This window comes from Amphibalanus amphitrite, unplaced genomic scaffold (assembly GCF_019059575.1).
Source record: "Amphibalanus amphitrite isolate SeventyFive unplaced genomic scaffold, NRLGWU_Aamphi_draft 000854F_arrow, whole genome shotgun sequence".
In the NCBI taxonomy this organism is placed as follows: Eukaryota; Metazoa; Arthropoda; class Thecostraca; order Balanomorpha; family Balanidae; genus Amphibalanus; species Amphibalanus amphitrite.
The window spans coordinates 61,928-87,913 of record NW_024882348.1 but is presented as its reverse complement, the minus strand read 5'-3'; the positions used below and the strand labels follow the sequence as shown (position 1 = coordinate 87,913).

The 25,986-nt window shown below is 51.2% G+C and overlaps 1 protein-coding gene across 4 annotated transcripts in view; it reads right to left on the bottom strand.

The window, feature by feature from the left end:
* Positions 1 to 25,986, bottom strand: part of LOC122367168 (POU domain, class 2, transcription factor 3-like) — a 70,061-nt gene that overhangs the window by 14,459 nt on the left and 29,616 nt on the right. For all 4 annotated transcript variants that reach the window (XM_043340042.1, XM_043340043.1, XM_043340044.1 and 1 more), the window contains exon 2: positions 11,193 to 11,249. In XM_043340042.1, the coding sequence (XP_043195977.1) occupies positions 11,193 to 11,249 (57 nt within the window). The remainder of the gene's footprint in view (positions 1 to 11,192; positions 11,250 to 25,986) is intronic.

The following is a 25,986-nucleotide window of genomic DNA, read 5'->3' as shown; positions in this document are numbered from 1 at the left end:
GACTCGCGTCTCACGCCGCTCTGCGCTGAGGTATAGGATGAGATATAGATAACCGACAGCGAAGAAAACAAAACAGCCTGACGTGGCTTGATCCTGTGTAAAATCGTGTCGATAGGAAATGGGATTAGCTGCCATCGAGCGAGCTCCAGTTGCCGTTAACTAGGACTGCGTGTAGAATATTTGGTTCGTGCTAGAGAAGAGACTATCTCTTACAAAAATATGAACGGATCATATTGGTGTTGCCACATTTTGTGTATACCAAAATAGGGTAACAGGCTTAATATGACCCAGATGGGTTGATATCGCTAATGCATTTATATTTCCAAAGATGGGCATCGGTGCTTGACCCGGTCACTCCCATGGAAGAGATTCCGTTCCCTTTATGCAGTGTGTTGCAGTCTCCCGCAGCGCTGGTGCTCGGCGGCACAGCATACCAGTACAGGTGCGTGACGTCAGAGGCTCGAACTGCCCGGCCGGAGAGACAGGCGGAGGGAGACGGATGGCAATTGCTTAAACTATTGAATATCTTATATCAGCATCTACTGTTCTTTATTTCAATCTTATCACCCTGGACTGCAGTCAACATAGGCTGCAATATCTACATCTTACTAATACAGCGGTCTTCAGCAAGGGTTTGTGAGGCTTGAACATGCCATGACTTAGGTAACTATAAATACCCATGGAATGTGGCCCTTGCAGTATTTATTGACTTGATTCACCACGTATGTACAGCAACATGCCGGAATGACATGAATTTCCCTTCAGTAATTCATGAATGACTTCAACCTAGCGCGCCTATCTCTAGAGAATATGCGAAAACTGGACCATTAATTTTCGTGCCGCAACAGGCTAACGTGAAACATCTAATCATGCTCTTATATTATTTAGATGGGCCATTAGCCACTCTTCATTCCAGCCAAGCAAAGGCAAGGTATTTCCTGATTTTCAGTGGTGCGCCATAACGACATTTCTCGCTGATTGCTCGGGCACAAAATTACATTTTAGCCAGAAAATGGTAGCAGATTGGATATTAACCATTTGTTTGCGATTTCCCGTAAACTTCTCGCATACCAGAATTACTGCACTCACACACTGGCGTTGCCATTCGTAGGAGCCAAGAGTAAATGGAATGACAACTAACGAGCGCGACTCTATCCGCCGGCGCAGAGGGTCTTTGATTAGGGGCCGGCCGCCGCCGACTCGTCCCAGCGTCCCAGCACGGCGACGCCGGACGGTCTCCTCCGCAGACCGGTGATAATTGACCGGCGGCCCGTGATGTATGTACGCTCCGGCACCTCGGCTGGCCGGATCGCCACGGAGCCGGTCTCGGCACACTCCGTCCGCCGCCCCTCCTCGTCCGCTAATTTTTCACCGCTCCCCGCGCGGGCTGCTCCCCTCAATTTATTTCCTTTTTTCTGAGCGGACAATGAGCAGTTACTTCGTCTCCGGAGGGCCGTTTTTCGATGTATGCTTTGACGCATCCCCGATACTGTGCTGTAACCAAATGGGACATGCTGATGGGGATTTTGCATGGGTTCCGACACCGCGGTAGAACGCACTTGCCGGACGCTTCAGGACGTCTAATGGCTTCACCTGTCTGTTAGTGAGGACACTTGGGGACAGGGACACTCGGAAGCCAACGTTGTCGGAAGACGACATTAGCAACGCACACAATTTGACTATCTATTTTGCCTTGAAACTATGCCGTGAGGCGTATGTAGGAGGATTGACAAGGCAGCCGTTGATTGACGAATTCACTTATATAAAAATCAAAACGTCCGTATGTATGTATGTATGTATGTATGTATGTGACGCGTCAGTCACGCTTGGCGGGCTATTGCTGTGGATTGTGGAACTGTGCGGGCTACGGGAGTGGAATTTTGGGCGCAAGTCAGACGCGTGCATCTGTTTGTCGTATTAAATTTTGGTGGGGGTGCGCTCGCCGGTTTGCACGTGGCGGGCGCATCTTTGCGGAATTTTGGCCGCGGCCGGCGCCGATCAGACGGATTAGGCTCAGTTTCTTCGCTTGCAAAACTGGGTGAAATCAGAGCCGGAAGGTCACTGACCTTTGGCAATGAATACCGGAACAGAGCACCGCCGGCCAGGAGGAGACGCGAAATTTATTCTGGCCATAACTCGGCCGCTACTACTGTTAACGCCAGACCCCTTGAGACCCTAATTTTTCGCGATTACTTTTAAATGCGTGAAGGAATTTCAACCAAGCTCAGGATATGGCCGTTTCAAGACAGGCCGAAACTTTTACAATTTAGATATTTTATCGCCATTTCAATATTTCAGGCACTTGTCATTGACTCGTAATGTTAAATTTCGAGCAAGATTTTCATCCGGTGTGTAGAGGCTATCACCAGTCAGTCTGTGATACGTTATGACGTCACAGCTAAGCCCCGCCTCTGTGGTCTTGGCCTGCGGCGGTTTCGGGCCGGCGCGCGGTCACTCTCGCTGTGGCGGGGAGCGGGGACGGGCGACGGTCGAGCGGTGCCGAAAGCCGGCGGAGTTGTGCGTAGCGTCTTGGCTGACAGTGCCCAGAGAGTGACATGATGACTAAGGAGTCATAAATGCTGAATGCGCATTGCTTCTACAATGCTGATATGTTCGCTGATATATTTTTTTATAAGCTGCAAATGACGGGCAGATGGCATATAACTGACATAAGGTTAGGAAATATTCACCTGTATTTAAAGCCTATGGCGTTGCAAATAATGCGATAATGGGATGTCGGATGTCACCAAGTAGCTGCCGATTTGTACATCGCTATGCAACCATCGAACAACGCAATAATAAGTTAATTGCCTGAGCTTCACATCATACGGCTCGCTCGTATTTCAAACAGATACCCTACATCGAAAATCGTATTTGTTATCTCATCTCATCTCATCTCATACTGTATTAAGGACATCCGCAATATACTTGCGGCTATTACTGCCTTTCGTCACGTGATAAAACAAATGGACGTCAATCGGCAATGGGAGAGTAGGCACAAAATGACAACGATCAAACATACAACTGTCACACGCACGCACACACATACACACAAAAACTCAGTCGCGTCTTAAATCGGTTCCAACTCTGAGGTGCCGCCTGAGGCGGCAGCCAAACAGGTGCGGAGGTAGCCGCGGCAGGTCGGGCGGCAGCGCGTTATAAGCGGCCGGCCCGCGGCACTGAAACCGCCTCCTCCCCATCTCGGTGCGGCACCGCGGCACGTGGAGCAGGTGGTCCTGTCGCGTGACCACGTCCCGGTCGCGGCCGCGGGCCTCGGCCACAGTGGCGAGACCGGCTGCCAGCTCCTCGGGTTCCCCGCTGCGGCGTACCTTGTGCAGCAGGCTGAGAGTGTGGTACGACACTAGCTGATCTGCGCTGAGCCACTCCAGCCGCCGCAGCAGGTCAGATGCGTGGTCATACTTCCTGCGACCGAATACAACCTTGGCAGCATAGTTCAGCACCTTTTGAACACGACATAAGTTCTCCTTACTAGTGCCGCCGTACACCGATAAACAGTATCTGACCTGTGATATGACCAGGGCGTTCACAAGCGTCAGGATAACGGTGGGTGGTAGATGTCCTCTCAGATGCGACAGACCACTCAAGACTCCAAAGCAGCGTCTAGTGACGGCGGAAATGTGTGCTGTCCAGTTGAGCGAACGATCAAATACCAGGCCGAGATTTTTTGCTTCTGGTACGGGGAGTAAAGGATGATCGCGAAATACTACTTTAATGTCAGGCAAAGATCGCAAATTTTGGGGGCTGCCCAACAACATCAGCTGTGTTTTAGTGGCGTTAACTTTGAGCCCGTTCGAGCGGAACCAGATGTCGAGTGAGCTAAGAACGTTTTCCATACGGGCGACGACTGTGTAAAGTTGAGATTTTTTACCATTGACTAAAATTTGAGTGTCGTCCGCATACTGAACTACAAATGCGTCCTGTGCAAATTGAGGTAGATCGTTGGCAAACACGCAGTATAAAAGAGGCCCTAAGGCCGAACCTTGAAACACGCCGATGTTGTTGGGCAGCGGACGGGATGTTTTAACCTCCCCCCGTGCGCCAGTGAAGCTGACGCTTTGAGTATGACCTCTAAGGTAGGCTGAAAACCAGGACGTATGAATGCCGTGAGCCTGTAATTTTGAAAGGAGTCTTGAGTGGTCTATCACATCAAAGCACTTGGTCAAGTCCAGCAGGCAGAGAAGGGACACTTCTCCATGGTCGAACGAGGAGAGGATATGGTCAGATACGGATGTTAGCGCGGTTTCGGTGGAGTGACGGGGACGGAAACCATGCTGGTTTGGGGAAAGGAGGTGGTTTTCGGATAGATACGCATAGAGCTGCTGGTGGACGGCTCTTTCGAGGATTTTAGAAATGACTGGGACAATTGAGATGGGACGGAAGTTGGACGGATCGGATGGATCACCGGATTTGAGGATTGGGTGTACTAGTGAGTGTTTCCAGGATGCAGGAACGTCGGATTGGGTGATGCTGGAGTTGACCAAGTGCAAAATCACCTCACCAATAGAGTCGAAGGACATGCGAAACATGTGGATGCTGATCCCATCATCTCCACAGGCCGACGAGCTGCTGAGGCCAAAAACGATGGCTCGCAGTTCGCTTAGTGAGAGCGGGGACAGCTGGAGCGCGCAGGCTCCGACGCGCGGCAGGCGGCAGGCTACTTCCGGCACGTCACCGAGCCCGGCAGTTAGGAATCGTTAACGTTTGTTCGAAGCACGACTGAGTAGTAGGTTGAGGAGTGATGGTCCTCTTGGTCCTATATACAAGAGTCAACAAGAGCCTTACATTTACTTGACCGTCTGCTGCAATTGACTCATAGCACGTGAAGCGTCAGCGAAATTCATAGTCCTTCACAGATGGCAGGGGTGTCGTTTGTACAGAGGTCGCTGATGGGCACGGGTCAATGCCGCAGTCGTGGGCGGAGCCTAATGTCATATGACGTAGAAAGCCTCTATCCAGGATGGAAAAACAGTTAACATTACGAGTCAATGACAAGTGCCTGAAATATTGAAATGGCGATAAAATATCTAAATTGTAAAAGTTTCGGCCTGTCTTGAAACGGCCATGTCCTGAGCTTGGTTGAAATTCCTTCACGCATTTAAAAGTAATCGCGAAAAATTAGGGTCTCAAGGGGTCTGGCGTTAACAGTAGGCCGATTTTATTGAAAATTGACTTATTACGCTGCGCGTAATGCTGGACACCTAGTTATATTTAAAAAGCAGCACCTATCTACCAGATATACATCATAACTATTCCGTCAAAGAAGTTGACAAATTTTCAGTTCTTAGGTGCTAAATAATATCATTTTTTATATTGACATGGCTCCTAAATTTTAAGATTTGGCACGTCAAGTGAGTTTAGCTACTTTTTCAGATCACCCTTCTATCTCAGTGTGGACCAGCGTTGGCCCGGTCCCAGCCTGCCAATGGCCGGCGCGAATTCGGCACTATTGACTGCGACTGAAGCGCGCAGTCGGCCGTCCGCGGCCGCTCGGACGGCCCCTGTTGACTGAGGCACCCGGCGGCTGCAGCGGCGCCCGTCGGCTGCTCGACGGACGGACGGTGTCCACCGGCGATCGATCCGGCCGTCAGCTGCACGCTCCGGCTCGCCTCGCCTCGACGGCTGCTGATTTGACTACATACCGGCAGCGGCGCGGCGCGACGCCCTGCCGACGGCGCCTCGGCAGCGCGCTCGGGGTAGCACCGGCCGCCCGGTCGGCCCCGTCGGTCCGTCGGTCGGTTGATCGGACGCGCGGCAGGTCACCGAGCAGCGGTCGCCCCGGTGACACGGTGAGTGTTCTCGGCGAGAGAGACCACCTGGTAACGGCATCGCTGCCGGCCGCGTCCGGCTTGGCAACACTGCGAATGACGCAGGTAGCGGTACCGAGAATATGACAGCGACTAGTTGCGACGACTGACCGCCGACATTGGCTGGAAGCGGCGCTCTAATGCGTGCGACGCAAGACGTGATGAACGGAGCCGGGTAACGAGGGGTTATCGAGTACGGTGACACATGTCAAAATGAAACCTAGTATAATTGTGTTCCTTTATCTCCGCGCTATTACCAGCACGTAGTTCAGGATCAGCGCAAGAAAAGTCGATTATACCGCTTGTTGAGCGTCGAAGGCGGCAATCACGCAAATCGCGTATGATCGCAGCGAATATCTGGCCTCTTCAGATAGCAATATATGCACGGCGCTGCCGCTCCGTTGGCATTTCGCAGCGGCAGATGATGTCCAGGAGCAGCGCATTGCGCCGTGATAGGAACAGTCCGCCCACTCCGCTCGCCTCGCACGAGGCTCGGACAGTGGCCTCATCCCAATCCCAGACACGGCGCGCCCGGCCGACGGCCGACGTTCGCAGCAAATTCAAATCTAGTCATCTGGGAAATTTGTAGCCGCCGCCATGATAGCCTGACGATGCTCAAAATATTCCGCCGGCTCGCGGCCCGACCGAATCCAGCATACTCAGCACACCGTACGGCTGAGAATCGCGTGCCGGCCGGCCGGGCGGTGGCCCTTATCGCCCTTTGCATAGATGAATCTTGGCTAGAATTATGGCCGTAGTTTGCCGGTCAGAAATGGCCCCCGCGCCGACCGAGTAAGGCGACGAATTCGACGCACGGCCGACGAAAGACGTTGGCGCCGGCGGACTCGGGGTGAACGGCAGGGCGTTCTCAGCGATGGTGCTTCCGGCGCTGCAGCATATGTCAATGGCGCTGTAGAATTAAACTAGCTGTATAGTTTATTTTATTATTTAATTTTGTGCCATCTAATTTATTGCTGTAACCTAGGTAAGCGCAATGAACAATATTTCTATTACCTATGTGAAAAGGCTGCCTACCTATTGAAAATATAAACAATTTAAACTCCATAAAAATATATAACGTTGCTTCTTTGTCAGCTCTGTTCGAAAACCTGAAGGAAGACTTCAAAATAAATCACTTTCTTATTCAAGCACTAATCATAACACTGATAATACAGTCGTCCCCGGTTACCACTGTTCTCCCGTTCAAGCGCCAGGCGTAGGTACTCAAACTAATAGTTCATCGCTCTGCCGCCAGGTGCGCACCACAACCTGCAAACCTCGACCGAGTCGCTGGCGCTGCTCAGCTCGACAAAGAGACAAGAAACCCGCCTCTTTTTACCGCCCAGGTGCTCACATGTCATTCCTGGTTGCTTAATAAAACATCAAATGTAATGAACTGTAATCATGCATGTCCCCGGTGTTCGCCATCAAAGCCCACAAAAATGATCTGCAAACTTTGACAGGCGAGCATTTTGCAAGCCGAGAGGGCGAACCGCCGATCCCGAAACCGCCGCACAAGTACAGCAGTCTTAGCAGCAGTCTGCAGTCGTAAACTTGACAGCTAGCTAGCCCATCACACTGTCCGACCAGCCAGCAAAAACCACAACCTGAAAATGTGACACGGCAGTTTGTCACCGTACCGTAATCCGCCGGTCGTCTGGCCGCGCGGTGAAACTCGTCCGGTTCGGCCCTGGCGCTCTCTGACATGGCCACATCCGTGCGACGGGCACTCACTGTACCCGTGCTGCGGTTACTGCGGCAGCAATGGAGACAAAGTCCGTGCCTGACCGCTACTGAGACTCTGGTGCCCTGCTGGGGAATGTTAGACCCCGCCTGATCTCCCCTGAGACGCCGGAAAACAGGGTGCCGAGAGACACCAAAAAGCGCAACTCGAGGTCGTTCACAGGCGTTATAATGATCCAGGGTGGTCTGTTATATAATAGAGTTTCACCTGTTTCAATGTTCACAGAAGTGTCAAAAGAGGCAGCTTATGCAAACGCACCGGCGGATTTAATTAGGTAAGTCCGAAATAATACAGTAGTTTGCATACCTGCTTGAGCAGTATATCCACGCCAAGTATACTTGGCGTATTCTTTTAAGAACAGTGCTGGCCTCAAGTGCATTTTGTTCCAAAATACAGACGACATGGAGTTAAATAAGACAACAATTTCTTTTAATGAGTACTTATATGCTAGAGCTTAAATATTGGAGCGCAACTTTGCCGATTATATACATTCGTTTTTTTTTCGCTCTCTCTTTTGTTTAGTTTGTCGCAATAATCGTTCAGTGACTGGTCAGATTTCTGAAAGCATTAAGCAAATGGTTGGTCTTCATATGGGTAGAATCGCTTCACCAGGCTAACGGCACATACCTGACACATTGCACTCCAGAAATGGAGCACAAAGTAGCGCGCAAGTCAATCATCTTTGTCTGCACGCTACTCAGTTACAAGGACATCCCGGTATGCCTGGATCCACGTATCTGCTCTCGGTAACACCGTAAATCCTTCGGAGCTGCTCACGTTTTTAGCTAATAGCTAGGATACCACCGGATCCGTATGTAGCAGTGGAACCAGCCAGAACCAGCGGAGCCAGCCACCTTGCAGTGTGCGAGTATGGCTCCTGCCCGCTGGTGTTATATCGATATCACTATAGGTGATTTGTTATTTCATTATTGTGCGCCGCCGCAGACGGACCAAACAGCGGGTCTGTGGTGTTGGAGTTTCAACCGGTGCCTGCCCGTGACGGTGGCGCTCTGCCTGGATTGTGTGGCAAAACCGGCCATTAGCTTCACGGGAGCACTCCATTATCGTATTCCGGACCGGCCGTCCGACTGCTGACTGCCGTGGCTCGCCGACGGGTTAATGGCTTCAACTGGAGCCTCCCCGGCCGCAGAGCCAACTCCGCTCCGCGGCCCCGGGTGGCCGCCAACTTGAGTCGTCTTGCACACTCTCCCATGCAGAAATCTTTTCGAATCTTTTGCGGCTCGTCGTCCGCCGGGACGCCGCCGCCGTGGGCTGGGTTTTATTCGGGCGGCATTTTCAGCCACCGCTGTCCGGCGCTGGTGGCAGAATAAAGCCTTCGTTTGTGGCTGGATAAATAAAATCAAACAAACAAGGATAGAAACGCGACGGAAAAAGTTTCAGCATCTGCGTCCCAGACAAAGGGGCTATTCAATTTGGCAACGACAATGGCCGTCCACCGACGGGCTGGCCGCGCCGGAATTAGAATGATATGTGGCTGCGCAGTCCTGTCTTCTCCCCAATGCAGCGCCATCCGGGAGACTGATCAGGGTTTGGATGAGGGAGAAGGGTGCCGGCGGTATACCACAGCAGGCTGGGTGGCCTGATTCAGCTGGAAGTCGCGCACTAGGTACGATTTATGCGCAGGACGTTCGTCGGTACCGTCGGCGACACATTACTTTAACAGACGTCAGGTCCTGCCGGAAACTGGGCAGCCTTTTTACCGGCCGAGGCGCGCCGCTAAAAACACCTCAATTTTCGTGATGCGAGACAGCTAAAGCGGAGTCATAAAACTTCGTCGAGCAAATCGCGCCTGACACGGTTGGCGTCGAGACTGTTGGCCTGCCTCCGTTGCCCGGTCTGACTGCAGCTGAGGGCTGCTGGTGAGTGGGCGCTGTTCTGAAATGGCCGCTGTGGCCGGCTGATCAGTCGACAGACCTCTGGACGCAAGGCGAGTCTCTACGGCCGCCGTCCCGCCGTTGTGGCATTACAGCTAGTCTCTGCTCAACTCTCCATCACTTCCCGTAACACCGCCGCCGCCGCCGCCATCGCCGCCGCCGCCGCCGTGCGCGCCGCCGGTCCCGGCAGGTGAAATTTAGAGTTACTATAAAAGATGGAAGAACCTCCGTATGCCGGGCACATAAAGGACTATTAACGACTCATAAATCGTTTACCTATGTCCCGGTTAAACAATTCTCCGTTTTCGAAGAGTGTGGAATGGTGCCGATGGCCTGGGGCGCGGCACTAAGGGTTTCCTGTGAGTCGAGTTTGACGAGGGGAAGGGGTGACGACTGTCGACTAGTTGAGGGTACACACCAGCGGTTTTGGGGAGGGAGCGTTTTTGTCCCCGCGCACAATGGGGGACCGTCATCGCGTGGACAGCTCCCGTCACGGAGACATCAGAGTGACACGTTATTACACAACATGGCGGACAGCGCACCACCGAGACAGGACAGAGCTAGTCAGCCGTGCTAAATGCGTTAGGCAGTCATGCTAACGCGCTAGTAAGAAGCCTGGCCCATGGACTTTTTATTTTTTATGCGCCTGCTTTATGATCCATGGTCAACACAACATAAAATGGCGTTCCACGGAGCTCAGGCGTTCTATGGTACGTTCTTCCACACCGTGGCAAGTGGGCAAGTAGGACGCCTTTAGCGATGTTAAATAGCAAGCATGTCTTAGAATAGAGTTATTCCTTTTCAAGGATAAAGCGCATAACCGTGGCAGTTGTAACCGGTGATGAGGCGCCCCGTCACGAACCGACTCACGCCCATCAGTCAGTGACCGTGACCACTGACCAGTGACCACTTACCACTGACCAGTGACCAGTGACCAATAACCAGTGACTCGTCCGTGGCTGTGACCTGTCACTACAGCTGGGCTGTGAGGTGGCCAGCTAACATACCCGGTGGCTCGGCGCACGGCGCGTGTCTGGAGACATCAGGTAGCTGCACAAAAACCTACCGGTGATGCTCGGCTCGCAACAAAAACAGCGCCACATGGACTGGTAATGGAGTACAAAGAATCCAGTCCATAACTAGCCGGCTAGAAAAACGCCGCTACAACGCGCCCCGGTGCTGTTTAAACAAGGCGGAGGTGTAAGCATGACACAAACAGTAGCGCCATAATTGAATCATATCAAAGTAAACAAAACGGTCCGCTGTAACTTCAAAAATATATTGTCATATGTTTTACTAAATGAAATTTAAAAATGCATTCGTTTCAGCCTCTAATATCCGATAAAACTGTTTGTTTTTACATTTTCAGAAACAATGTTCGATAAAAAACTCGTTCAGTCAAGCCGCCGCGCTCCCCTAAAAAGTCAACAGTGGATTTGCGAGCCACGGGCGTATGTTTTCCCTCGCGGCTCAGACCTGTCGACACACTCTTAGGCGCGGTCGGCGCGATGTTATGGGCGTCATCTCCATTTTTCTCCCCTCTGTGGACGGTGTCCGGCTCCCCGGTGAGGGCCGCTCGAGCCCCAGTGAACCCTTCCGACGGCCGTTATCGCACGGCACAACGCCGGGGCCGGTCGGCCGGCCACCCCGGCTGGCATTGAGTAGTGGCCGGGCCCTTGGACAGCCCGCTGGTCACCCCAGTGGGCACTGCATGCAGTGAACACTGACCTTTCATGTTGACTGGTGAGGAGGGCAGCTCCCTTTCCATCTTTTGTAGGTGATCGCCTGGAACGGAAATAGAGCGCCAGTTAGAGGGGTATTCATATTGGGACTAATCGCTCCTGATTAGGATGATTGAGCAAGTACTGAGACTAGTTACTCACAACATACACTGCGCTTATGAAGATAATTTGATCTCTTGAGTAACTTTACGCCTTATGCATAAAAGTTCTATTTCTCAACAAATTTTTGTTTAACGTCATACTCGTTTCTTTTTAACAAGCTACCCTTCTTAATCTCCATCTGCATCTACCGGCATCCGTTCCCATACTTCCTCCGCCATCCAGCGTGTCTGTGCTCCTTGTCCTCTCCAGCCGCTCCTCTGCCCGTCGACAGGCAGAGGAGAGCGGTGCCGGTGGCTGCTGCGGGCCGGTGAGGACCCCTCCGGGCCCCCTCCATCGCCCGTGCACGGCGCAAGTCGGCGCGTCCGGCGGCGCCCGGGGAGTCGTCTAGTCGACGCCGCGCGCGCCCCAGAGGAGGCCCGGCGCCACCGTTTACTCCGCGCCGCGCATATTCCAGCGCGGCGCCGGCGCCGACCGCCACCAAAACGGCCGTCGCCTGCCTAATGCATGGAGATTTCATTTATGGCCGATTGGGACCAGCCAGATTGTGGCGTTAGTATGCGGCGCGTCGGCGGCGACGGCGGCGCGTCGGCGGCGACGGCGGCGCGTCGGCGTCGACGGCCGTCCTCCCGCCGCCGACGCCGCCCGATTAAACTTGCAGTCGGGAATGAATATTCGCGCGCCGGCCGTGCCGGCGGCGGGCGCGGGCGGCCGGGACGCGATCTACGACTCCCCGAGAAGAGATTAGATGGTGGGCAGAGTGGCGCGCTGCGGCGAGGTGCGGCGCAGCTGCCGCTGGTGCGCCACGATCGTCACCCGACGGCATATTCAGGCGCGCCGCGCCGATCGTAAAGACAGGCCGTATAGTTTTGAAACATATGGGGCTTGCCGCCCGCCGCCAACCGAAAGCGTATTAGCAAATTGAACGCTGGTGGCAATGGCCAGAAACTCGTCCGGCTGCTGGCAGAGCGTGGGAGCAGAGGGAGAGCGCGGAGGAGGGGTGATGGAATTGATCTTTACCCGCACCTGGGCGCGAGAGAGATGAACTTATCAGAATGTCTTTCTCTCCGCACAGGCTGAACAGATATGATGTTAATGATACAAATTCATGCAAATTAACTCAATATGATCGAGGCATTAGGAATATGATCCCCTTCGTCATCATTGCCATCAAGCAAATGAGTCATAAACGAAGCAAAATCTGACAGTCTTTATGCAGATTCCTTGAAACTTGGTCTCACCAGAGAAAAAGTGAGCGAGCCTTTAGCCGACAGGTATCGATTTCATTCCCATTTGATTTGTACTGAGAAGATGGGCCTTTTTTGCGCGTTTCGTTCATGGAAGACGATAAAAACCATGCAGAGTTCTGCAAAGAAGTTATCCAGATGAAGAGACACTCCTCGGCCCCTATATACCACGATAGGGCAACGCATCTACACAACCACATCCGCACAAGCAGCCGCACCTACCAGAAATGTCACATCATTAGCCCTCCAAGCGCTTGAGAAGGTGCCCTGGCACACACGGAGCTTCAGACGCGTCACTTCTGACCGACTCTCCGAACGGAGCCCACTCAACCCTCTAACCATGGCACTGCCCTACAGAACCCTTCCCTTGCCACTGCCCATGCCACTGCAACTGGCTATGTCACTGACTACCGGTAGAAATTAACCGAGTCATGGGGTGACTCACATGCCGACTGCGGTGGACTGAGCATTCCCGTCGGCCAGCCGACTCCGCGGGAGGTTGGGGGGTGTGATCGACCCACCTCCCCGTGCCCAAACCGAGTTACCGTGCACCCAGGCCCGTCCCTGACCTTCACTCATGGCCACTACACCTAGGAATGATCCATGATCGAAGTCGTGAAAGAAATGTGATACGAGATCTCGGACAGCAGTCATCGGGTTGCATATTCCGATTCCTACCCCGACTCTGACTGTCGCCAAACTCCATCTCTAACTTCAAGTTCTGCTCCCACTTTGCCTCTAGCTTACACCACATCCAGTTGTTTCATCAACAAGCCCACGGTCGTCGAACTCCAGTCCGCGGCGCAGCAACCTCATTAGATGCCGTCCAGGGCTTTCCATCCGGATAGCAACTGTCGCGGCACGCGGTGCGGTGAGGTCCCTTCCTCTCACGCGTCAGGTCAGCCCTCTGGAGATCACTGGGAACGCGATGCACTGACAACTCGCTGTATTTAGTCGGGAGTGTTGGCTCTTTCGTACTCTTCTTGGCGCTTATCTAACTGCAGATTGGTGATACCGATCAAAATTATTTCGAGCCGAACGACGATCAGAAAATGCATCTAGCCGGGATTACCTGTCCCGACGAAGAGAAATAGCTAACCAGTCTGTTGGTACCGATCAGGAACTGTTTCTAACCGGAGACTGCCGGTAGCGATCAGAAGCATCAAGATCTCTCTGCCCACCGCAACCGGTCCCAGCTCACCCTTCAGCCGCGGCCGGGGCATTCCGTTAGCAGCGCGCACCCAATTGCCGGTTTTTGTGCGGCGCGCGCGCTCGCTCGCCGCTGCCACCGTCATTGACACGCGCCGGCCGATTGGTAGCCCGCCAGTCGGACATATTGATTTTGTATGCCCGCATTGGACACCGCCGGCCGGCTGCCTGCATAATTCAAATTTAGCCAGTTTTCAGCCGGCCTAATGTGCCTCCCCACTGTGAAAATGTCGCTGGATCGAGGCTGGAAACGGGGCACCATTAGCGCGCCGGCAAGGAGAAATGAGCGCCGCTTACAAACGCGGCGCATGTGAGTGCGGCCGATACTCAAAGGTGACAGAACGCACGGCGGGAGGTGGGTTCTGACTAATCACTGGCTGGTACAGTGGCGCAGCACCAGACGATCCGTATAGAGTGGCGCACCGATCGGTGACTTCGAATTCATAGGTGGGCGAGACAGGTAATAAGCGAAGGGAGGGACCTGGTGTGCGGCTTGTCCAAGAGCAAACAAAACAGTCCACAGTCCACCTAACGCGCCGCGATGGAAGGAACGAACAGCAACTTTGTCAGCCGTGGAATAGGCTGTGATGTCCACCAAGACCCTCCAAAGGGGATCACTTGAAATCACTCTGGAAAGCAATCCCTCACTAGGAAGGAAAGTGATTATTCATCAGGCGTTGGAATAACAGGGTAATTACACCTGTTCTACGTTGTGTTCGATTTGTTGGACTAGTTGTTAGTGACTTAGTCAGTCGTTTACCATGTTTATATGATCAGCGAAACTTCCGATTAGAACAGGTAGAGATGGTGGACAATATTAAACGGAATACTATTTGACTGTGGTTAAATGTTCAAGGGAGTAGACGTGCGCCTTAGTACAAAAGTTAGACGTATTACAAAGCTGTCAATAAGATGCAAACATTATTAGCTCATTTATATCAGTGTTTTTTTTTTGTCACTGTCAATGAAACAGATAGTGAGTTGTGAGATCCGTTGGACATCGCTAATTGATTTGGACTCGTCTTTATCAACTTTCTTTAATTAATACCTTTTTTGTAACGCATTTTGTGCATTGCATGCATACAGTATTTTATGCATTTTACAGCAGTGCCCCTAACTCCAGATCAACACCATGATTGTTTATATGCGCCTGCCAAAGTCAGCTACAAAAAACAGTGATTGAGGGCACAAGGATCTTCATCAGATAAAACAGCTTTTTTGTCAAAGGCTTGCATTAGGCAATTGGCATTAGGCTATCGGCATGCCTAACAATTATTTTGAAAATTACATCCTGAACATCCTGGTTCATATCACATCACTTGGATGAGGAAAAACGAGCATTCGCATCCTTTCAATCAAATACATCGTGTGGGTATTGAGGCATCACGGATTTACTGACAAACAAGCCGAATTGAAAAGTGATGCCCCCGGAGGTGAATCAAATTAAAATGATTATTTCACTTTTGCAAACAATGCCGAACAAGAACATGCCAAAGCCCCGTCAATGTATCTACCGACGGAAGAAACAATATTGTGCATTTCTTATCAGTTCAAGAAAACTACCGCCGGCAGGGGTGCGGTGGGGAAGAGAGGGGAGGGGAGGGGTGCGATCGGCGCCTGCCGCTGCCACTGCCGTGACCTCAGTGCGTGTCCTTTGGGCGTGCTCGAACCGGGTCGCCGGCCAGCCAAACAAAAACGCCATATAGAAAATTGGCATATGTAGGACCGGAGACGGCGACAAAAACGCCGAGCCTATGATCGTCGTTATCGACGAGGCCGGTCCGGCACGCCGTCGGCAGCGACACGCCAGTCGGCCGCAAAAACAGCGCGCGTTCATTTGATTTTTGACTGCGCCGGCGACGGAATCAAATTGATTATTGATTCGTCGCATTATTGATGGCCGAACGGGTGGCGGCGCGACCCGCCGCTGTCGCCACAAACGGGGGCGGGGCCGCACCGCCGCCGCCGCCCGGCATCCGAGCTGCCGTGACTTACCCTTCCCCTCCCCCTCCCCATCCTGCACACGTTGCACGTAGCGTCCCCTCGCGGCGCGCTGCGGCCGCCCGACCGCCGCCGCCTCGCCCCTCCCGCCGCGCCGAGACCCCGCCCCCAGCCGCCCAGCGACCATTTGCATAGCCGGCCCGCTTCGATTTGCATGCCTCAAGTTAACCCTTTCAACTTTAAAGCGGCGACGCCCCGCCTCCTAGTGACGTCATTCGACCGAGCCCCGAGGCGGCCAATGGGCGGTCGACAGCGCGTGCACGCAAAAACGCATGGGAACCGGCGGGGTGTCGACAGCGCGGCGAGCCGGCTGCGCCGGCGGCCAAGGCGGAGCAGGCTGGCTGCTTCAGTTTGAATAACTCTCCGTATGGAAATCAATACGCTGGGTGAGGCGGCGCCGGTGGCGACGGCGGCGGTCGCCGCGGCAGAGTGGTGTCGGCGGACAAATGGGCGCTGAGGCGAGGTATTTTGGACTTCGCTGTTGCCTGGGGAATGCATAATGCAGTGTGCAAGATATAGATGAATAATTATTTCAGTTTACAATTATAATTTGTGTATCGCGAAAGGGCAGAGTCAAAGACGAATGATCAAAAGAAGAACAGGTAACAAAGAGAAGATATAATAGCATTGTATGCGATAACTCGAAAATAAGACATTGTAACTGATAGAAGCACGATAATAACCATTAAAATGCAATATTTGCGAGGTGAAACAATCGCCAGTTCAATCACAAAGTGACAAATGCTGGACACATCAGTCCTTGACGAAAATGACAGCTTCAGAATGACAGAAACTATCATTCATTTTAATCGTTTCTGCATTTCTTCTGTCGGCGACCATCATCACTTTCGAGCGGGTAACTCAACAAACACTTGGCTGGTAGCCTCCTAGCGTCTACGGAACTAAAGCGGCCACAAAGACAGCCTTTCCAAAACTGCCTGCAGCTCTGCCAGCCCACAACAATGACAGGACCACCGGCCTCAGAGAGAAGCTGGCAGCGGTGGCGGCGGCGGCGGTGGAGGCGGCGGTGACGCTCGCTCCCCACTCCCCAGTGTGACAGCGTTTGTTCCCAGGCCGCCGGCATCCCACTCTCCCTGCGTCATTATTGATTAATGATAATAAGTCGGAAGCGCGATAATTGCGAATTTGACTGGCGGCGGTGGCCGCGGGCGGCGGCAGCAGCGGCGCCGAGACAGAGGCGGCGCGGTGGAGACGACAAAGTGGCGCAGCTGGTGGCCGGTACACTCTGTGACGCTGCCCGTGACGCGTCACGCCGGGTCACGCCGGGTCAGACGGCGGGCGATGAAAAGTCACGGCAGGGCACATGGTGGAGCGCTACCGGGGCAGGTCAAAACCCAGTCATCCTACGTCACATACCCTGACTTAAAGATAACTAACATAAGGATAGCACACAGGTCTTGTAATGCATCAAAACGACAAATAAGCTGCATCGGACCGAATCGTATACCCCGGTTATAATGAATAAAGAACAGATTCTTTCTACCCCATCTGCTAGCATTTCACCAAAAGAAGAACAGTTCTTGCACATAAAACAACTTATGCAAATGCATCCCTATGCAACATTGCTAAATCCCACCCATGTCAGTTGCATTGTTGAGCGCACACCCCAGCTGTCTCTCGGCAAGCCGTCTCACTCTGCGGCTGGCCTGCGCCGGCTATCGGGGCTCAGATCTCGCCACCAATTAGCGTTCTGCTAATTGCGCTGCGTGGCGTGGTCGGTGGCCGTTTCATTTTCACCTCATTGCCACCTGACAGCACGTGCCACACACCTGGCTTCTGGGCGAGTAGCGGTGACCATTGTTGGGATGCAAGTTGCGTGCGTGGGATGCTCGCTCCGCAAATGATGTACTCGTCGACAATGGAGCAAGTGAGTGGCTGCTGCATGCAGGCAGTCTGATGGTGGGAAATTACCGGACAAAGTCAAACAGTCCGTGAAAATACGACAAAGTGAATGACTAGTGCGTGGTGTAATTACATTCCCTGAAAGAGGTCAGCTTCGGTTTGTGAAGTAGATTGCTCTATTTATGCTAGTGAACAGAGGCCACTAGGTTAGGCAGTTCGTTATCGCAGGTAACGGTATTGCAGAGTCTAATCGACTCTAAACAGAATGGACATGTTTAAACAGCTGTCCACGGGGCAGCACGCATTTCATTACGACTAACATCTTGCAGGAGTGTTTACAGCAAGTCGTCTAATGTGTCTGGACGTCACGAAACCAATACAACACTGCCAATAACCGATGGAAATGGTATGGTACCCGAAATCTGTGAATCATGAATAGTTACCGCTAACTGCCACTCTGTTTTCCACAAAAGTTGATCAACATTGATGAGGAAGCTTGTGGTAATGTCCCATTGACTACACAGACAATGTAGCAGGCTCCAGTGCAATATTCTCCCCCAATATAGTTGTCATTCCACGTGCCTTCGGCGCAGCCCATTTCACATTGACCGAGTACGTTTACCCATATCCGTCAGGTTCTTCACATTCCGACAACGGAGCCCAAACGGCACCAGCTCATTGCACACGTGGTAATTAGAGCCGACATGACGAATGAGCCAGGTTTCCCCTTCCGGTGGTTAGGCTGCTCAGTGCTCACTGACTGTTAGCAGGTAAATACTTTGGAACACAGTGACAAATGGTAAATAGCTGGAGCGGCGCTCGGCCGGGTGCGCTCTGGAAAGTACCCGAGCAAGCACAACCGGGTATGCATCATTTCAAACATTTCCCGACCCGGACAGTTCTGGGAGCTGGAAATGCACGACTTCCGCCCCACGGCCGTAACAATGCAGCAGAAACTGAGCCATCCTAATCGTGACAGATAGTGGACTAAAGCTCTGAGGAATGCAAAGACGATTCAAAACAACCATATATTTCCTCGAGCCGAATCGTGAATCTTATCAGATATCGAATCAAGCCACGGATACGTTCCCCCGCAGTGGCGGCTCGGTTCAGTTGCACCCATCATTCATTCTGGGCTGCGCCATATGATTGACGCAGCCCCATACTTTCCCGAGGCTACCTATAGGGCTCGTTTTAACCGTGGCGCGTGCCCTGAGGCACCTCCCCTGCGCTGCTCACAGGCCTCTCCCCCACGCGCGCGCGTTGTGCCTGCTCCCGCTGGCCGCTTAACCCTTTCGACTGACAGATTATCGAGGGGAAATCGAGCAGCTAAGTTAGACATAAAGGCCCACGTGGCCCCGATGAGAGATGAATTTGAAGGGTGCCGCCGGCGCCGGCTTTCATACGGGCAAAATGGATGTTAAAACATACTGCGGCCGGCACCGGCTGTCGCCGTGCCGCGGGGAGGGACGAGCCCCGCCCGGGAACAAATGACAGTAACTGACTTCTAGTGTAAAAATGACGGAGGAGAGGAGGGGGTGGCATGTCTATTTAGAGTCGGGTGGTGACTCTGGAAGTAAAACGGCTATCCACGTGTTTCAGCTCCTAGGTTGTTACGTTGATTATGAACATGTATTGTTTGTCAAGATTTATGAGCAATGAGCATTCACTGAAAATGACGTTAATTTCAAGCACGTAGGAAAACGTCACCAGAATCTAAGTGCATATTTCGCTGTAGGCAGCACAAAGACAAGGAAATTGGGCGGAATGCAAATCCAGCCGAGGTAAAAATGAGTCGTATCTTCTGCAGAATCTGGTGATTTGTCCGCGTTCCGGACCCCGCGACAGCTGCTCCAGGTGTAACCGACAACGGCTTTGGGCTAATTCCTGTCATACACCACAGGAGGGGACACAGGGTTGTCTTTACAGCAAGAACAACTGGAAAGAAATATGATGTTCAACTGTTGTTACGTGAAGAGTTATGTTCTGCAATGTTGTTATTTCTATGGAAGTGGACAGAGTGTTAAGCGCTATATAAGATTAATTGCCATGCCATATGTCAAAACAAAAACAATTTCTGCTCTTCTGCGTGTACTTTTGGTAGCGAAGCTGACGCTGGTTGCCGAGGAAACCGGGTCTTGTCAACAATGGCCGATATCAATATATTTTATTTCGAATCCATATATTTTTCTCATCGCTTTAATCTCTTATCATCCAAATGTGGGACGTTAAAAGCCCAGTTTTTCTTCACCTTCTCGCCCGATGGAGGCTGACAGCGGTTCGAGCTCTGCAGTTCGCAGCTGGGCCGACTCCGAGCCCCCGTCCGGATACAGGCGCGACAGTACAGCCGGCAATCTAGATAAGAGGCCGACCGCCTCCCCTCCCGCCTCTCCATCCATGCAAACCTCAGCCGGGAGCTCAAACGTGCGGCACCGTATTCTGCCGCCGGGGCGGGTCGGCGACAGCGGTCCTATAGGCGGCGCTCTGCTCTGACCCTGGCTGCCGTCTCACCGCGCCGTCGGGAGCGGCGCACCGTTCAGGTGCCGGCGGAAATATGATCGCGCGCTAAAAGGTTCGCACAAATTACAATCGCAGTCGACCGGCGCTGCGCTGCGAACGAGCGACGCTTCGTGGAAGGTGCTCTTCATTGCCGCAGTATAACCGAGTCGCCAGCATCCGAACGCCAAAGTTGGATGAAGTCGGCGAGTTTCGGGAATCTGAATCAGGCACGCCCGATCGTAGTCACGGCTAATCGAACACTGTGTTTGCATCAGGTCAAAGGGAAGGACCGGTCACCTGATTGACCTTGCAAAGGCGGATGTGTGGAAATTAGTCAATTTTGGGCAAAAATGCATATTACGGTTGCTAGATTAGCGGCACAACCAATGAGGGCGATGAGGCACTGGATTTACCTGTTTTGAGAGAAAGGGACGTCCAAGTTCAACTTCGACAAATATTAACTTTTATGAGGTGGAATATTGGTTGAACTTCCTAAGCTGAATATAAATTTGGCATCAGAAAATGCATTTCTAAATTATAAGCGTTAGATTTGAAAACCAATAATGACTTCTTCGCGGAAATTAAACAACTTTTGTCCTTTTATAGTAGCCAAAAGATAGTCCATTGTTCACATCGGTCTTTGTCGAATGCCCGCCTATCTCACACTGATGCGTTTTTGCTGAGCTTCACAAAATCAAATGAACGGTAATCGACTTCAAATGCCGATTTCAGAAAACAGGAAACCTTTGAAAATCCTACAGTGGATGACCGTTGGGACAACGGCCAGAGATCACAGAGATAAGATACCAAACAAACATTGTGCCATGTTCAGTGGTATCATATAATCATCAAATGTTGTGTTTTGGTGACATAGGGTGGCACATTTCCTGGAACTCCAGGCTATCGACCACAATGCCATGGATCCATATGGTGTTATTATAGCGCTGCTTTGCATGCCAGCGGCGACAAGTGTAACGTTATATAGGTCCTGTGCTTATAGAATATGCACGAGCCCTTATGGTAGGTACCACGCAACATGTCACTCGACATTTCATGGCAGGAACGCAAGGTAGGGTGAATCACGACACAAAAGACATGCTGTAGTGATCAGACCAGCTACGGCAAGGAAGCTCGGTAGGTATCAGCCATGAATGACGTAATAATATACAATAACGTAAACCCAGACAAAGTAATATGATGTAATGATGCATTAGGTATATGTGGGATACTAATATTGCACAAAGATACAAAGCCGCTAAAAGTACTAATAAGTGCAAGAATATCAGCAAGAGTCAATGTGAACTAATTTTGTAGCTTCATCTCATAATTGCTCAGCTTATGTGCTTCACATTATCTACCCTGTATAAAATGTCGCAATTTTCTATGTACCTACGGTTGCTTGTGGCTACCGTTCCTTCTTTCGGAATAAATGAATGTGCAGCGAGTTAACCCGATATTCCGGTAGCGCATTTGCTCTCAGGCCGCGTCAGCCTCATACCTACCACGGTTCACCGAAGGCCATAACGGAGTTCACCTCAAAATAGCAACCGACAGAACATGCTAAATAGAGGTATGGGTGAGCTCGTGTGAGGTCGCCAGCCTCACCGGGCGACAGTAATCCCCATAAAAAGTCTCAGATTGTTGCTAAGTACAGCCCAGCTCGGCCGGCGGTAAGGTAAAACTCAGGCTGATCAGACACCGCGTGGTAGTCGGCAACAGTGTCACCGCCACCACCAGACGTCATCAGCCGTCATCAACGTCATCACCGTCATCAGCATTAGTAGATATGGTGCAGAGTCACTCTATCTGCTGCGTTATGTAGCACATTCACATGCTTAGTGCAAATGATCGCGTGCCGGTGTGTGTATGTCGGAGCTTGACCATTTAAAGTACCACGCACTAACAATGATCGCATTGGCTCTGTAAGTCGTGCCAAGCATCTCAGACTTCTGTTGCTACCCCTACCCCTCGTCCCACCCCCGGACCGGTAGTCGTCATCAGATCATCACCAAACGTCGCGCAGCCCGCACGACAAAGGCCCAGGCGGTGTCGAACGCACGTTTTTGCCATTGTTTTTTCACGCGCCACCCGTTAGCGCGGTGGCGATCTGCTTTTTGCGGTCGGTTTTTGCTCGCCTAAACACAAAGAGATCGAGAGCGAACCAAGCGGCGCAATAGGCGGAATATGCAGCCTGCACTGGCGTTCAATGAGACCTCAGAGCTGCGGGCTGCTGGTCGCGAGACTAATTGAATAAATCAGGGCGGCCCTGATGCGACGTGACACCACCACCGCCGCCATGACAGTCAGCAGAGCGGAGCAAACACTCCACAGGCCGAAACAACCTGTGACGTCACGACTCAACATATGACGTCAGGCGAGACGACGGATTAGTTCAAATTTTGTCCATTTTCTCAGCGAGGTCTAAGCGCGTTAGATTACATAAGAAAGGAGTTTAAGTCTTAATCTTTGCGATGGACCTGACAGGATCGGGCACAAATCTGAAAAAATGCGGGTTTTTGTGTCGCAGGAATCGCTCCCGGTCAGCATGCTGAGATTTTCCTTCCAAATTGCGCCTTAGGCTTTTTTATAATGAAGTGTTAGGCTTGTCCAACCAGAATAACACATTACTCTCTCAATACTCAGTCATTATAATACAGTTTGGTTGAAAACCAGCACAAATATAAATTTAAAACGCAGCTCCACGATAACTTTGGCCCTACAAGTATAATGTCTCGCCTGCAACAATTCGTGCATGTTTGTCAAATTTATTCTCCAGCTTCTGTGCATTAACATTAAGTTTTCGTGGACGCAGCGGCGACTTCAATAGACATGCACGCAATGATATCGGATAATCCAATGATGCTTTTTGCCGGGGTGAAGAGCATGTTGTCCTGATAAATCTGTTCATTCTCATAAGTCCATTCAGCTTCGAAAGAACATGCATTCATGAACAAGTCATGCTTACGTCATACTGCTACTGTTCCTAAAATACATTACTGATCCTATCTGTCCTGTTCATTGAATTCCCTTGATGTTATAATAAATGCTTTAGCTCTTTGTTGTTGAAAAACAATACTATGAATGCTATTTTGCCAATATCACCCTCTCAAATGTAAGCAAGCCCTTGCATTAACGCATTGCATATCTTCTATGACAACATCCCAGTGCTTCACCCATCCTCCAAACCTAGAAAATGCCATAAAAAGGACACAACTGCAGGATTGCACTGTTGACAGGAGTCACCAGCCGGACGGGAGAGCTGCTGGACTCAAGAGGCCTATCCATGCAGAATGTGGCCAGACTAGGTCCGGTTGCATGACAAAAAACACCTCATATAAATCCACCGAGCAGTCGTTTTCCGTGAGCAGCAGGTATAATCTGATCGAATTCCTGATTTCTGACAGTGCGCCACATTATGGGAGACTACGTGAGAGAGGCATAACCTGCAACTCTGGCCAGTGATGTAATGGAGGCGGCTCTGTGGACAGTCATGGTCGGAATGCGAATAACGATGGTGATTCCTTCCGTTTTTGGCATTGGGCGCCTTCCGGTCAACACGAGAAGAGCGGATTGCGGTCTGCTCAGGACACTGAGGGTGAGAAGCGCGGACGGACCCCCGTCCGACCACTCCTACAGGGTGTCCCAGAATTACCCGGACATTTATTTTCTGGCTAAAAGTACGATTGCGCTCGATTCTAATGATATACAAGCATCATACTTTTATAAGATATCCCTTAGCTATCGAGCTTGGGGACTGTGTGCTTTTGGTGACCGGTAACGACTCGAGTCATGTATTATCCAGAGTCAAGTAAGAGTAGTCCTTTTCCGTTTTCAGCTTAAGCCACTTATAGGCAACCATGGTGAATCAACTCCCGTTGTAAACTTTGTAAACGGACTTTCGGCATGGTTTTTGCTGGAGAGCTTCAGCAGCTCATCTGCAGGCAGTTAGGATTGAGCGAAGCGCAATTATATCAGCTAACGAAGCCACAGAGAGCAAGAGATAAACCTGATTGACAAGCTTGGGCTCGGCCAAAAAGGGCCATGCACCAGTTGTCAAACGGGTGGTTGCTTGTCATGGACAACAGACGTCACTGATCTAGCTAAAAACTAGCTAAACGATAGATCAGGATTATCTAAAGAACATCAGTCTACTTTCCACCACAATCTTCGCAAAATTTTGGAATTTGGGGTCCCTCGCCTGAAAAATATGCGAGAACTACGGGAAAAGCAGCGAAAATCACTACAATTCATCCCAATAATATAACATATACAACAAAAATTATATTGAAGCACACTTTGTGGTCTAACGAAGGTATTCTGTCATTTGAACCGCCCGAAAAAGGCGTGTGTGAACGTCAGATGGCTACAACGCCCCAACAGCAGAGACGGCCAGGCACCCGTCGAAAATCAAATTGTGAGACATTCTGAGCCACCGTGCACTCATTCGGCTTGATATGATGGCCCAACGACAGCCGTTAGCACAGGGTACTACTGCGGTAATATTCTACCAGTACAAAAACTGGATGTCGTGAACCAAATGACCATGAACGGGTTTGTTTTGGAAACTAAATCTGTTGGAAGCCAAAGGTCCCGCCATGTTCAGACATGGAGCTTCTCCACTTCAGATGTAAAAAACGCGGCAAAAGTGGTTTAGGCAGCAATTTTTGTTTTGGGGGATAATGCCTTATGACCTGGGAACACTTTGATGTTAAGTTTATCTTATATGATCGAATTATCCTCCGGCAACAGGTCAAAGAAAACAGGCCTTCACCCAGTTTCGGAAGAGCCGTAAAACAACTGAGACCAGCAATCGCTGACATTTTCAATCATTGTCGGCTGATCTTGTAACAAGCGTATCTATTGCATGTGCTATTTCACAGCCACCCTAGTTGACTATATAGGACGATAAAAAGAAAAAAGCGCAATCATGTTTGCCTTATTTTATACGCTAATTAGCAATGTCCGGGTAATTCTGGGACACCCTGTAGTCTGTCGGCTGGGCGCGGACGGTGGTGGTGAGTCACCAGTACCCAGTTTATGGTGACAGACCGAGCGGGGCGCGCGGACGGACCCACACGCGGTGTGGATCGGCGAGTGAACGGTAAGCTCCCAGTCAGCACCCGCGACCGTTATACAGGACCCGCCTCAGGGAGCTCGTGGCGGTGGCGTCACATAGGAATGCAAATATAAACTAATACCTCTTGAAAATGTCATGATGACAGGCATTCCTTCCACGAGCCACCGGATATTCATAAATTGCATTTCACAGAACTGCGATATGCCAGCTGTCATAAGATATGGAAAATAACGGCTACATAAGAATGAAATAAAATGAGTCCCTTCATAATTATTGCACAGAATCTAGATAAATTCCGAGGAAACACTAATTTAATTTTGCAAATACCAGCCCAAATTCAGGTAATTACCGGTCCCAGCCACATTATATAGTTAATGTTCTATCCCGGGCATAGTGACCTGATCTTGGAGCTCCAAGCGAGTCTCACGACATACCTATATGGACTTGCCACCTAGTGGCGCCTTGCCACCGGGAAATGGACCAGTTGTCAACATTCGCCCTTCGAAATGTATGCCGTGGGTGAGCAACAAACGGACCAAGGCAACGTTGTCGGCCACTCAGAGGCAGCACCCGGAAACTTTTCTGGTGTCTTCAGTCTTCACTAGTGGAGTCACCAGAGCCAAATATTAGACGGTTTTAGCGGTAAGATGCTAGCCACACGCGCACAGAATTCAAGGACTTCTACGTTCACGAGTGCATGGTCCGGGTAATCGTGCGACTGTGGAAAATGCGGATGGTAGAGAGCAGGTTAGAGTGATAAAAGTTACATCTGATTACCAAATGAA